Source organism: Zootoca vivipara, chromosome 14 (genome assembly GCF_963506605.1).
Source record: "Zootoca vivipara chromosome 14, rZooViv1.1, whole genome shotgun sequence".
NCBI classification, from domain to species: Eukaryota; Metazoa; Chordata; class Lepidosauria; order Squamata; family Lacertidae; genus Zootoca; species Zootoca vivipara.
The window spans coordinates 14,799,850-14,814,315 of record NC_083289.1 but is presented as its reverse complement, the minus strand read 5'-3'; the positions used below and the strand labels follow the sequence as shown (position 1 = coordinate 14,814,315).

Below are 14,466 nucleotides of genomic sequence, written 5' to 3'. Positions count from 1 at the left end.
CCACGCCATCTTCACTATGGGGTTTGGTGATACTCACCTGCTTTAAAAGCTTGCTGTAAACCTCGGAGGCTTGTTGTAGCGGGCAGGGCAGTCGGGGGTAGAGGAGGAGGGCAAATGGGGCAAGAACTGAAACAAGCGAAGAAAGATTAAAGTTAGGCACATTTGCAAGCTATTTGTTCAGACCTCTATCAGGAGCAATCTGTCACTTGCCTGGCAGCTGCTCCCTTAGGGGGTGGGGGAGGAAAGAGGGGAGGCACTATTCACTGCTGGTATGCGACCCTTAAAGAAATGTGACTCTTTTTAAAAAAGATGCATTTGCTCGTTTTTTTAATTTACATACACATTAGGTAAAGTGTATATTTGTAACGATAAAACAACAGTAGCAAAATAAGCAAAAACACGAGAGAAAAGGAGAATAGTGGTAAGAAAAGCAAACGAAAGGATTCAAAGAAAACTATCCATCTGTTCTCGCATGTACAAATAATTGCTTCCAATCTGTGACTCTTGGCAGAAGGTTTCCATGCTTCTGGCCAAGAAAAAAAAAAGCAATAGCACAACATAGCCAGGGTGCTGAAAGAATCTGTTTCAATGTTTGCATGTTTGGCATTATCACCTTCCTTCTGTCTTTCCATAGCTCCACATGATGATGTTCCTGTCTGTAAAACTTACCTTCATGTGCTTCAGGTATGCTTTAAAGCATTTTTTTTGTTCATTTCCCAACTTTCCAGGCTGACAACAGAAAACGTTACAAAGAAGAAAATAATGAACATCTGGATGACTTCAAAGCTGCGGAACTTGCCTGGCACAAACACAAACTACTCAATGAATCAGTTATCGTTGCTCTCTTCCAAGGACAGTTCAAATCCACAGTTCAGTGTCTTACGTGTCACAAAAAGTCTCGGACCTTTGAGGCTTTTATGCATTTGTCCTTGCCACTTGCATCTACCAGTAAATGCACCCTACAGGTTAGTCAAATGAGTGACTTTAGGTCACTAGTTAACAATGTTAAACTTTCCCAGTTTTTCTTTCAACAAAACTGTTCCTATAAATCCTCACCTCTGCTCTAAACCTTTGAATTCAGGTTGTGTTTTGTTTTTTGTTTTTGCCTCCCACCCCCAGGAATGCCTTAGATTATTCTCCAAAGAAGAAAAACTGACGGATAACAATAGATTTCATTGCAGTCATTGCAAAACCCGAAGAGATTCTTTGAAAAAGTTAGAAATCTGGAAGCTGCCCCCCGTTTTGCTAGTGCACTTAAAGCGGTAAGACTCAAAAGTAACTGTACAGATAATTTAGCCTTCCTAAAAGCTCTAAGGTGATTTTTTATATATATTAAAAAAACACAGGAAGCTGCTTCATATTGTCCATATGCATCCATATTGACTGGCAGCAGCTCTCTGGGATGTTAGAGACATTCCAAGCCCTACCTGGTGCTGCTACAGAATTGAACCGGGAAAAAATTTCATGAAAAGAAGTACTCTAGCACTGAGTTGTGTTTCATGTTCAGAAATACAATCTCTGAAGTATATATTTGCATGCGGGTAGTGTTGGAGGATGCATAACCACACGTATTTTGAGGTGAGAAATGTAGTGTGTTCAGAGTCTCTTATGGGCTTATTTTACATTTTGGTGGATAACTCTGGTTCGCAGGCCAATCTTCTCTGCCACGGGGTCAAATTCAGCCCAGAATGCCATTTCTCAAAACCCACGCCTAGTCAGCTGACATCCCTCCTATGGTGATTACAACAAATGGGTGGAGGTGAATTCTGTCTTGGCTGCTCTCCTGGGAACAGGTACATGCAGCCAAAGCACAGTGCAGGGTTATTTGAAAGCCCTTTTGCAAACAGTTTTGCATTGCTCTTTAAAACTCCCACAGGGCTTCATGCAAAAGGACTTTCAACTAGTCTACACAACTGACAACTGGAGCTTCAAAGCACAGAATCATAGTGGTGTTGGGTGATTGACTGGTGGGCAGCTCCACCCACTTGTCAAATTTCGCCCAGCCCTGGGTTTAATTATACCCAAGGAACTCCTTTTAAAAAAGCAAGAGATTTTCAGGATGTTCTATTCATCCTAAGCCATCTTGCTATTTGGTCACATAAGCAACTAATTGGTCTGTGAGGTGGCACTTTGGGAAATTGTACTTTAAATTTAATTATAAGATTTATATACCGCCCATCATCAGAAGATCTCAGAGCAGTTCACAAGATAAAAACACAAAACAGGAGCAACAAAACAGTATGGTGGCATAACACATGCAATGAACAGCAGCGTGGAAATCCTTGCTTTAGTTTTTCTGTAATACTTTTTCAGCTCTTAATGTAATTCTTAATGCTTTTCATGCCTAGGTTTTCTTACGATGGACGGTGGAAGCAAAAGCTTCAGTCATCAGTGGACTTCCCATTGGAAAACCTTGACTTATCACAATATGTTATTGGCCCAAAGAGTAACTTGAAGAGATACAACCTGTTTGCAGTATCTGTAAGTAATTTTCTGTAGCTATGAATCTTACCTGCCAATTAATCTATATATAACATCACCCATGTGCAATGTAGTGTTGTTTATTAACATTTCCCCCTCGAAGGCTTTATTCTTTTCAGTTGCACTTGGGAGTAGTTTATGCCTTGATTTTTGAGTACTGGAAAGTATTAGGGCCAAATATTTTGCAGTCCCCTAATTTCATTCCTGTTCCCTCTAGAATCATTACGGAGGGCTGGATGGAGGACATTACACAGCCTACTGCAAAAATGCTGCCAAACAGCGATGGTATAAGTTTGATGATCATGAAGTCTCGGACATCTCTGCATCCTCTGTGAAATCCTCAGCTGCTTATATCCTCCTTTACACTTCTTTTGAACAGCGAACCGCCGATATAGCCACATAAAGAAACATTTGAAGAATATTGGTGTCTTTTTGTAAATGCATCCTATAATAAGCTGAGCTGTGATGAGTAAAAGGTCCGTTGCTGAGGAAGAAGATGTCTGCAGCGGTTTCTCAGCTGAGGTGTCTGTTAGTGCTATTGCTTAGTCCAAAAATTGTTAACTCTGCTGTTTAATAATATGGAACTACTAGATTTGAAATGACTTATTTTTAGTAATGCTCCAAAATGATAAATCTAGCTTAGCCATTTTTAAAAGTCATTAATATATGGGTTTAAAATGCCCCTGAACCCAACAATATCTTTTTTGTCTCCCACATTTATGCCTTTTCACACTAACCTTAAGCTTGATTCTACTGTGAATATCTTAGAATGATATAAACAGGTAGGAATGTATGTGTACATATTGATTGCACACTTGCACATGCAAACTATGTATATAATAAAGGTATGTGGTCCTTTGAGAACCACTAGAACAGAAAGGGGGTGGCTTTTGTTTTTCTTACAGATAAGGAAGAGCACAGCTGTATTTTTTTGTTTGTTTGAGCTATGACATTGATACCTGCACACACCCTACAATGTGTATATTAGAGAATTGATATTTTCCTTTTTAATAACTTATTGAAGTAATTATTTGAAAATACGATGGCCTGTTAAAGAACTTCTTTGCCTGTTTTGGACACTTGACAAGTTTGGATTTTTGGCTTTCCCTTACTCCTTGTGAAAATAATCCCATCTAGATCCCAAAGAGTGGTATTATGATGGGAGGGGAGGGCACTGTTACCCTGCGTTGCCTGAGCCTTACACTGGGTACAACTTGAGTGGATGAAGGCGGTCACTTCCTGCTGTCATTAGCTCTCCTCCTGACAGGGCCATAATTGGTCCAGCTTAATAATACTTGTTTTGAGTGTCTGTGCCCCTTTTAAGGCTTGTGGGTCTATATCCCTGGGTCTCAAAGGTCTGCTATATATATGCATATGTATATAACCCATTTAAAATTATATTTCATCTTGGATTCTGTAATAATAATAAAAAACAACACTCCTTTAGACTCTGGCTGCCCAGGAAGACTTTATTTATCTAGTGGTTTGCTGCTTTCTCCAAAAGCTTACTGAAAATGAGTTCATGTCTGGCACCCGTCTTTTCGCTGAAGAGAGAAGCTGTTCACAATCCCATTTCTAAATACCACGTACAACCTGAACGCAGGCATTAGGAAATGTGGTTCCTCTTCCTTAAGGATGACTCGAAACCTGGCCGTCCCGGGTCAGGGAAAGTTTGCTAACAGTGCCGCTGCATCCTATGTACGCAATTGTTTTCAGTGCGTTTCCTAGCCATTTTGGTTTTTTACCGGCACAGAGAAAGTTTGACTGCTGTAAAACAGCAGATAAGCTGCAGACGTTTGCACAGAAGGGTCTGGGATCTCGCTGATCTGAGAGTCGTCAAAGTTGTACCAGCTTTGGGTGGGGGGGTGTTTGCAGTACGCAGTGTAGTGGCCACCATCCAGATCTCCAAAATGGTTCTGCAACAATAATAGCAATAAATCAAAAGCGAACCAAGAACATTTTGTTTATTCATTCCAAGTTCATTCGTTCATGACTACCACCCCTTTTCCCCTGCAACCAGCACATTGAGAAATTGTAATGTGACTATGGCACTTAGCAAGCAGGCCGGTGGCCATTTTGACCTGGGTCTCCCTGATCATAGAGAGTGAAATATGTTTTGAAGAGCCCAAAGTACCCTGTTTCCCAGACAGTGTCCTCGCCTTCCTATCCCTCTCAGCTTTTCTTGCCATATCATTCTCCAGCTTTGATGTGATTCAGGCTTATATGCACTAGAATAAATAATTTCCTATGTCACTTACCACCACAGCAAATAAGCTGTATTTTGGGTTTTTCCGAAAGAGTGGATATATGTAAGAGGACAAATCCAGGTTATTTAATGGGTAGTAGATGTCGGTTTTCAGTTTCTTTTTATAACTGCCTTGACAGTCAAACCTGAAAATAAATTATCGTAATCAGAAATCCCTTGCAAATAGTTTACCTAACTTACTTGGCAAATTATACCCCCTTCCCCATCTTAAGCAACCATTTCTTTGTGACCTGCACCACAGCAACCTGGAGAGCACATGAAATGCTGTAAATAAGAAGAACGGTACCTCTTTAGATGGAAGATAACTATTTTTGGCGCCTTCGCTATGCTGGCTTTCACAGCAGCATCTGTCTTTATCCCACAGCAGGAGCAGTTAATTTGGTTGTTCCAAGTCAAGATGTCTTGCTGAAAGAAGCATTCAATGCATTCCTGGGCCCCAAAAAAGGTGGGGAATTTTTTTTGGGGGGGGGGAGGAAGAGGTGGAATTATTAGCCAACATGTCAAACGACTATAACTAACTTACCTGCAGACTGTGCTTCTCCATAATTGCTGAAAAGACTAGCTCCATGAGGCTCTATCACCTGGCAGCAGCCATTCCATCAGGCTGCTTCAATAGGAGGGGTGGGAAGTTGGGTTCCTTCCACCAACTTGCATCACAAGGCACGCTCAAATCACGCACCTCCTTGCCCTGAGCTGTTCCTATACCACCTGGTCATTATGAGATCTACCATTTAAGATTTGGTACCTGAGTTTGCTTCTCCTCCACCATTCCCTTCCTGTCCCTTTCTGCTTGTGCATCATGTTTTTTTTGGATTGCTGGTCAGCAGGCAGGCACTGTTTTGTGTTAACGGATTGTTCGTAAGTCACTCTAGCTGAAGAGAGGCGTTCTAATTATCTAACTTGTGAGGGTTAGCTCCCCAAAGATTTGTCTTTGTGTAGCTCCAGAGCTATTAAACACTACAACCCATCACTGCAGTGAGAGAGACCTACCTGTGATCAACATCTCAGGACGAGTATGACCCATAGTCATGTTCCTGCTTACCATGTAGGAACGCATAGGAAGAACACATAGGAAGCTGCCTTATACTGAGTCAGACCATTGGTACATTGTTTACACCAAGGTTTTCCAAGCTTGGGTCTCCAACTTTTTTGGGGGGGAGACTACAATTCCCATCATTCCTGAACACTGGCCGTGCTAGCTAGGGATGATGGGAGTTGTAGTCCCCAAACAGCTGAAGACCCAAGTTTGGGAAACCCTGGTCTACACTAACCAGCAGCATCTCTCCAGGATTTCAACCCTACCTGCAGAAGCCCGGGATTGAATCTGGGACTTTCTGCTTGCAAGGCAGATAGATGCTCTACACTATGGAGTGATGGGCTTGCACTCTGACAGGTGGGGGTTGGCAGTTTCCAGCCCTGCAGGCAAGTTGCCTGAAGAGGGTTAAAATCAACATTGCAGCAACAATTTAAGACAGGTTTGAGCTCGGGCATCTTTGTTCAGCAGGGAGAAGCTAATACCTCTAGCGAACATTCAGTTTCGTAAGGGATGGGAAGAGATAATACGGTGAAGATCTCGTTTTTGTATGTCGTCGTTTGGCATTCCAAACACATGATGTCATAATTGAGATGTCCTTCAAAAAGCCGGGTGATTATGGAGGACTCGCTGATGCAGCCCCTGGATTCCCAAGCAGACGATGAGGTCCCCTGGCTTCTTCTCCTACTTGTCTGCAAGGGAAGAGATGTGCCATGTCACAGACGATATTTCCACCCTCCTGTTTGCTATTGTAACTAAAAGTCTGCTTCAAAATCATCCTCGGTCACAGCAAGAAATTGCCGCTAAAAGCATAACAATCCCATTCGGATTCCGTATCAGAGTCTCAGGGCTAGGCCTCGATTCCTTTATTTTGGGTTTTTTTAAATGATGGCTCAGATTTTAAAATGACATTTATCCCCATATGCATTAAAAACAAGTGCTTGGCTGTCAGTAATTACTCCCTCCAACCTCCTCTACCATTTCCTATATGCATAAAGTCCCCACTGTAAATTTGCTCATTGAAGTCTCAGCTGGAATTGAATGATTTATTGCTAAGCTTCTGGCTGAATCACAAAATAATGTTGAATACACATTCCTGTACTGTATTGTTTTTCCTCTTTAAGGGAAGGAAATTATTTGGCCTTACATGAGGCTATAGGATCCTGGGCTATCGGTGGTCCCTTCCACCATTTAATTCCTGACTCTTGACAGATTATGACTTTGCTGCTCTTTTTATTTGATTACAATTTAATAATTTTTTTCTGTAATTGTTGAAAGCGAAGAGCCAGTGTGGCGTAAATAAAATAAACTATTGACTATTGCTTTATTCAATAGTAGGTGCTTATTTTAAGTCTTTTTTTATTATGACTTATATCCGATCAGATTGTTATGTGTGATCTTCGTTGTGTTTCTGTTGTTTCTTCAGCTTGTGTGTATAGGCAGTTCAGGTTAACTCACAAGTTACGTGTATTCAACTTGTGTGCATTCAGCTTTATGCACTTGGCAAAAATAATAATTAAAAAAGGGGTGTAAAGGGTCCAGGTGTTGGGGGAAAATACCACTGAACCCAATGTGTTTTGACTACACACAATTTTGGCTTTACACACTATCCCCAAAATGCAACCCCAGCACAAGCTGAGAGTCACCTGTATACAAATTAAAAGTGCAATGAAGTGAAAAATGGTTATGTCCACAAACCAGGCTTGCCATCCAAGGATTGAATGTGGATTTATAATCATATTCATCTAGTTCAGAGGAAACAGGCAAACTCTGGGTTGCAAAAAAACAAACAAACAAAAACACTCAGGAAGTAAAAATGGAAATTGTAGTGCATGAGGGGAAAAGGAAGCTCAGGGCTCCTCAGACCTCATCCAAATCATCCCAGATCATATTTTACCCAGTGAAACATTCACACATGCTTACGTAACACTTGACTAAGTGCATTTAGCGTCTCATAGCTGTTACACTGAAAAGGATGATATTGGAGGGGGTGATTTGCAGACAAGCGCGCACACAGCATCATTTGTCAACCAGCTCTTGAGGAAGTAGAAGACAAACTGCTTAAATCAAAAATAATATTCTCACCGTCTTAATCTGACTGTGGAACTTTGCCACAATGTGTTGCAAAAGATGAGAATTCAGTGCAATTCAGTGGACAGCTAGAGTGGAAAGTTATATGGACAGAGAGGAGTTCAACATAGCACTCTGGCAATCGTTCTGTCGGCGCAAGCTTTTCACATTGCCAGGTGGAACGATCTCCTTTCCCCCAGGTGATGTTCTGGGGATTTTCCTAGCCCGCCAGAGCCGATTTTAAGGGGTGTAGGTGGAGGAAAAGGGAGAAAGCCCTAGTCTGCTTGTGGAATTCCTTGCACAAGCTTTGGTGCTAGTGGGGCTGGTTAATTGAATTCAACTCCATGACTCACCTTCTTGAGAGCTTCATGCAGCTCATTCAAGACATAAATCAGAAACTCCTGGGCATCCTGCTGGGTCTTCTTGATGAAAGCTGGGTATCGCTCACCAATGACCAGGCGGAACACCTCTGGGGACACGCAGTCAAAGTCCCCCAGCCACATATCATTCATCAAATAAGCAAAAGCAGTCGCTATCTCTCCATCCTCCCTTAAGAGATTAAAAGGGCAGTGCAGGATAATTTTGAACCAGATAATAATCCATCATGGTTAACACTGGAAAAAGAATGATCCCCTATGGCTCCTAGAATTCTGTGAGCAACCCAATGGCTCAAAGCATTGTAGCTAAACGTATACATCTCACTTGCTACACTGTGTAAAGGTTGAAGACCTGCATTGGCTCCCAGTACGTTTCCGAGCACAATTCAAAGTGTTGGTGCTGACCTTTAAAGCCCTAAACGGCCTCGGTCCAGTATACCTGAAGGAGCGTCTCCACCTCCATCACTCTGCCCGGACACTGAGGTCCAGTGCCGAGGGCCTTCTGACGGTTCCCTCATTGCGAGAAGCAAAGTTACAGGGAACCAGGCAGAGGGCCTTCTCGGTAGTGGCACCCGCCCTGTGGAACGCCCTCCCACCAGATGTCAAAAAGAAAAATAACTACCAGACTTTTAGAGGACATCTGAAGGCAGCCCTGTTTAGGGAGGCTTTTAATGTTTAATCGACTATTTTATTTTATTTTTCTGTTGGAAGCCGCCCAGAGTGGCTGGGGAAACCCAGCCAGATGGGCGGGGTATAAATAATAATATTATTATTATTATTATTATTATTATTATTATTATTATTATTATTATTATTAGCCTTTGGGAAGTAGCTCCCCATGATCAGCCTCCATCTACTGTTTACTAGATTGGATTTCATTATTGCTTTTAAGCTGTGCAAAGCCTTCTTTTGCTCTGTACCTCCCCTTTTTGACCTATCAAAGCCCAAGCTTAAAAGCATAACCTACAATGAGAGATTTGCAGGTAGAAAACCAGCAAGGATACAGTCTCCGGTGCAGAATGTCACGTGTACAACTATTTGCCTGCTGGACCAAAGTCGTGGGTATGTGGTTGGAGCTAAACCGTGGGTTTTCCTGGGGGAAGCAGCAGGGCAAATGGAAGCAAATGGATGAGCCTTCAGAGAGGTATCAAAGACAGTTGGAGGAGAGACACCATGCATACGAATGTGTGCGGAGGAGGGCAACCCAAGACGATCAAGGGTCTGGAAAACCAACCTTTTGAAGAATAGTTGAAGGAGCTGAGTACGTTTAGCCTGGGAAAGAGGAGGCTGAGAGGAGACAGGATCACTATCTTCAAATATCTCAAGGGCTGCCACATGGAAGAGGGAACAAGCTTGTTTTCTCCTGCTCTGGAGGGTGGGGCTCAAACCAATGGATTCAAGTTACAAGAAAGGAGATTCCGACTAAACATCAGAAAGAACGTTCTGACATTAAGCTGCTTGAAAGTGGAACGGCGTCCCTCAGGAGTTTGTGGACCAGGCACCCCCAAACTTCGGCCCTCCAGATGTTTTGGACTGCAATTCCCATCATCCCTGACCACTGGTCCTGTTAGCTAGGGATCTTGGGAGCTGTAGGCCAAAACATCTGGAGGGCCGAAGTTTGGGGATGCCTGTTGTGGACTCTCCTTCCTTGGAGGTTTATAAGCAGAGGTTGGATGGCCGTCTGTCATGGACGCTTTAGCCAAGATTCCTGCATTACAGGGGTGTTGGGACTTGGTGAGCCTTGGGGTCCCTTCAAACTCTACAATTTTATGTTATACCAACGGTAAAAGCTTCTGAGCCAAAATAGGTGAGCTGGGGTCCTTTTTTTTTTATAAAGTAATTTTTATTGGTTTTGCATATAAACTGAACAAAAAGAAAATTAGACACATAAACATAAAATAACGTATTTTCCTCCTTCTTCCAACCCACCCCCCCTGAGATCCCTCCTGCCACCAGGTATCCCCATGGACAGTGCGCAGTCGAAGGTGGTGCATCTTCATAGCTGGGCTTGTCCCCACCCACCCCCTCATCCCCCCCAGAACCCCCCCTGCCACCGAGGGATCCTAGGGAAACAAGAAGAGAGCGGGTGTCCCCCCAACTATTTATCTTAACTTTATCAAAACTCACCCAAAAAGAATAAAAACAAACAAACCCAGGAATAAGAAAAAAAGGGGGGGGAAAGCAACTACAAAAATAAAAAAAAATAAAAAAATAAAAGAAAAAGAAAAAGAAAAAAATTAAAGAGGAACAATTAATAATTGTTTCTTTCTTTCCTTTAAAATCATTGTATTATTATGGGCTTCCCCTACCTCCCCCCTTTTCTGATTTTCATTTTTAACTCCTCTTTAGCAGTTTTCTTCTCATATTCCCCTTTCTATTTTCCACACTCTCCAATCTTACTTCAATAGTATCCTTATTTCTGATAAGATTAATTTTCTAACAACTTTTCCCATTCCCTCCCTCCCCTCCCCCCCAGCACTCCCTCTGCCACCGAGAGTCCCAGAGGAAAGAAAGAGAGAGGCAATGGTTCTTTTTCCAATTGGGACTTCTCTCCCCCCCCCCGCCCTCCCCGCCCAGGAGCCCCCCCTGCCACCAGGAGCGGTGAGCTGGGGTCCTTGTTCTTAGGAGGAGAGGGTAGATCTAGCAGGCATAACAGGGAGCTGGTAGAATTGGGGGAGTCAGCGGGGCATTGTTACCTTCACATGTAAACTCTATAGGACAGGGAAGGGTGCTGCCATTCCGTATATCAGTAAGGATTTAGGATTCCAACAAGCTAGAAATCCTCCAAGGCCAAGGCTCCTCCACAGAATGGCCCCCAATAATACTTCAGTACTGGGGACATATTATTGTCCCCCCTGACTAAAACGCCCAGACCGATATTGAGATAAAGTACGGAATCAATGAGGCATCCCTAGGAGGAAGTGGGGACCCAGGTGGCGCTGTGGGTTAAACCACTGAGCCTAGGGCTTGCTGATCAGAAGGTCAGCGGTTCAAATCCCTGTGACGGGGTGAGCTCCCGTTGCTCGGTCCCAGCTCCTGCCAACCTAGCAGTTCGAAAGCATGTCAAAATGCAAGTGGATAAATAGGAACCGCTACAGCGGGAAGGTAAACGGTGTTTCCGTGTGCTGCTCTGGATCGCCAGGAGCGGCTTTGTCATGCTGGCCACATGACCTGGAAGCTATACGCCGCCTCCCTCGGCCAATAATGCAAGATGAGCGCGCAACCCCAGAGTCGGTCACGACTGGACCTAATGGTCAGGGGTCCCTTTACCTTTAGGAGGAAGTGCTGTAGCGATGGGCTTCCCCCTAATCCCGAGTGGAAGTGGGTCAGAAAGGAGGGAGCTCTCCGGGGACATCTTGCCAACAAGCCCTTCAATCCCATGCCAGTCCAGGCTCTGATCTTCGGACAACCCAAATTAAGCAGAGCAAGGCCATTAACTTACTTGTTTAGCGATGCTATATACTTTCCAGAGAGGAAATATTCCACCAGCGGGGAAACACTGCAGAGGCACTGTATGACAGCATTCATGTAGCAGGTGTTGCCTAAGTTCCGCAGACCAGTTAGTCCTTGGTATTGGGGGTTTGTCTCGTCGTCGGATCTGTCCATTGCCTCGTCCGAACTCTCCAAGGGAAGGGCACCCTTGCTGTATTCCCAAAGCCAAACTATAGTCAAACAAGCCTCATTCACATTGTGACAAAAGCAAAGACTTTACATTTATCAAGTGTATTCAAACATTGCTTTCCATATATACCAGACTATGTCTCTGCGCAAGGTAGATAACATGAGTGTGAAGACTCAAATGGCAAACCCAGGGGTAAAATAAATGCACTCTGCACCTGCTCAGGGACATTTCCTTCTTCCTTTTAACTCCTTATGTCCTCAATTACATCTTTAATTGAGCTTTAACTAAAGCACTCATACTACTTTAATAAAAGTCAGAATTCTGGGAACTGCAGTTGAAGGGGAAGAGTTGATAGAAGACCCTTAAACTACAGAACATTATCTTCACAGATGATGCTCATTTTTGACGGACTGTTCAAGCAGTAAAGCACTGGGTGGGGAAATAAGTTGGAAATAGGCTTGGTCCACAACCCAAAGGTCGATTTTAGAGTCTTTCCAGCACCATGAGTAAATGTTTCATGTCCAAGCAAACTTTCTAGTTAAAAAATAAGGAAACAAGTTTTCCTGCCCTCATGCTTATTTGCTGGTCGCAACACTCAGTTCTCCAAGGAAGGGAGAAAATGCAGGGATTTCTCCCCAGTCACTAGATGATAATTAATTAGCGATTGGTTTGTATAAAACAGAAACTCACAGTAGATGATATATATTGAAGTTGTCAGGCATCTTTGTTGACCTAGAAGCCATTTGCAGGCTTGCAAGTGGTGCTCTCAGTGGAGTTGGGTTGGCAGCCCTTTCACCACCCCTTTTTCATTTTGACACTTGGATGGTCTGATTCCTTGTGCAAATATGTTGCTTCATCTTACGCGTGTTCAGAGGACCCAAAATACATGGGCTTATCCTGATGACTCTTTGCACTGTTCCCCAGTGTTCCAAAACAGATTCTTCCAGCATCATAAATGCACGCTACCTTGTTGCTAGGGGATGGTGTGAGGGACTTTCCTAACAAGATAGAAGGGCCAAGTGGTTCTAGAACCATAAACATCTTTAGAGAGGACTCTAGTCCAGGCATGTCAAACCTGCGGCCCTCCAGATGTTTGGACTACAATTCCCATCTTCCCCAACCACTGGTCCTGCTAGCTAGGGATCATGGGAGTTGTAGGCCAAAACATCTGGAGGGCCGCAGGTTTGACATGCCTGCCTAGTCAGTTGCCTTCCGAGGATGAGTCAGCTCCTGCAGGATGCCTGGGCAACAGATTTTATTAATGAAGTTGTTTGGGGTTGTGAGATCCTTCTAATTCCTCATGATGCTCAGGTTTGACAGCGCAGGACCACAGCCAACCTCTCCCATAGCCAAGTTGGGTTTAGCTCAGAGTGGATAAAAATCAATGATAAAAAAAAAAAGATTTTTTAAAATTTAAATATTTTTTTATTTAAATTGGATTTTTAAAATAAAATGCTTTTGGAGGAAGAAGCTTTCTAAAGATAAGTTTTCTATTTAAATTACATTATAGCCCAAAGGCTATTCATCAGGAAATAAGGATTTGTTTTAAGTTTCTCATGTGTGCTAAAAAAGTCTATTTTTTTAAAAAAAATTAACACCAGTTAACAAGCATGGATACATATGCTATAATGTTATTGTTTTAGTTAAATAAATTATTTGTTATTAAGGAAATGATTGTTTTTCTCCTTCTAATAAAGTACAGCAGAAATGTTGTCCAAATATAAAGTTAACTTATTAAACCTCCGAATAATTTCATAATTATCTATGTATTTCTAATAGTATAACCAAATCAGTAATTTTTGATATAACTGTAAAACCTACTCTGAAAATTTATTATTCTAAATATGAAATCTGCATCTGATTGTAAATATTAAGATTATACCAGCAAGAATGAGTCTTTCTGTATTTTTTTAAAATATTTAAATCAAGTCTTACTTACTAGTGATTTAAATTGATTTGATTGAAATCAAATCCACCCTGATCTAGATTTATGGCTTGGTGCAAAGCTCTCTTCCTAGACAGTTATTTTTTCCCTTGAATTCACTTTTATGCAGGGATGCAGGCATCAAACAGACCTCAAGAGATGCCTGCAAACTACTCTCCCTAGTTCCTTGATGAGAAGAAACTCGTTTTTCCAACTGACCAGACCATTAACAGCCTACCTGTTCCTGTGCCTTTAAGAGCAGATTAATCAACAATTATCAGGCGCCGTAAAGGTAAAGGGACCCCTGACCATTAGGTCCAGTCGTGACCGACTCTGGGGTTGCGCGCTCATCTCGCATTATTGGCCGAGGGAGCCGGCGTATAGCTTCCAGGTCATGTGGCCAGCATGACAAAGCCACTTCTGGGGAACCAGAGCAGCACAGGGAAACGCCGTTTACCTTCCCGCTGTAGCGGTTGCTATTTATCTACTTGCATTTTGACGTGCTTTCGAACTGCTAGGTTGGCAGGAGCTGGGACCGAGCAACGGGAGCTCACCCCGTCACAGGGATTCGAACCGCCGACCTTCTGATCAGCAAGCCCTAGGCTCAGTGGTTTAACCACAGCGCCACCTGGGTCCCATCAGGCGCCGTATGTGTTGCCAATTTGTGGCTTCTGTTAACAGTTTTTGTACATT

At 42.9% G+C, this 14,466-nt stretch overlaps 2 protein-coding genes across 8 annotated transcripts in view; one reads left to right on the top strand and one right to left on the bottom strand.

Moving 5' to 3' along the window:
- USP8 (ubiquitin specific peptidase 8) overlaps window positions 1-3,929 on the top strand; it is a 30,651-nt gene extending 26,722 nt beyond the window's left edge. For all 7 annotated transcript variants that reach the window (XM_060282975.1, XM_035131120.2, XM_035131118.2 and 4 more), the window contains 4 exons: window positions 729-965; window positions 1,120-1,262; window positions 2,349-2,481; window positions 2,699-3,929. In XM_060282975.1, coding sequence (XP_060138958.1) covers window positions 729-965; window positions 1,120-1,262; window positions 2,349-2,481; window positions 2,699-2,884 — 699 coding nt within the window. In that variant the 3' untranslated portion in view covers window positions 2,885-3,929. The remainder of the gene's footprint in view (window positions 1-728; window positions 966-1,119; window positions 1,263-2,348; window positions 2,482-2,698) is intronic.
- Window positions 3,198-13,453, bottom strand: USP50 (ubiquitin specific peptidase 50). The gene is made up of 7 exons (XM_035131124.2): window positions 12,540-13,453; window positions 11,670-11,870; window positions 8,204-8,399; window positions 6,266-6,472; window positions 5,034-5,176; window positions 4,740-4,872; window positions 3,198-4,397 (listed from the first exon to the last, which is right to left on the bottom strand). The coding sequence occupies exons 1-7, from the start codon at window positions 12,590-12,592 to the stop codon at window positions 4,206-4,208; spliced, it is 1,125 nt and encodes a 374-aa protein (XP_034987015.1). The 5' UTR covers window positions 12,593-13,453; the 3' UTR covers window positions 3,198-4,205.
- Between the last annotated feature and the right edge of the window lie 1,013 nt (window positions 13,454-14,466).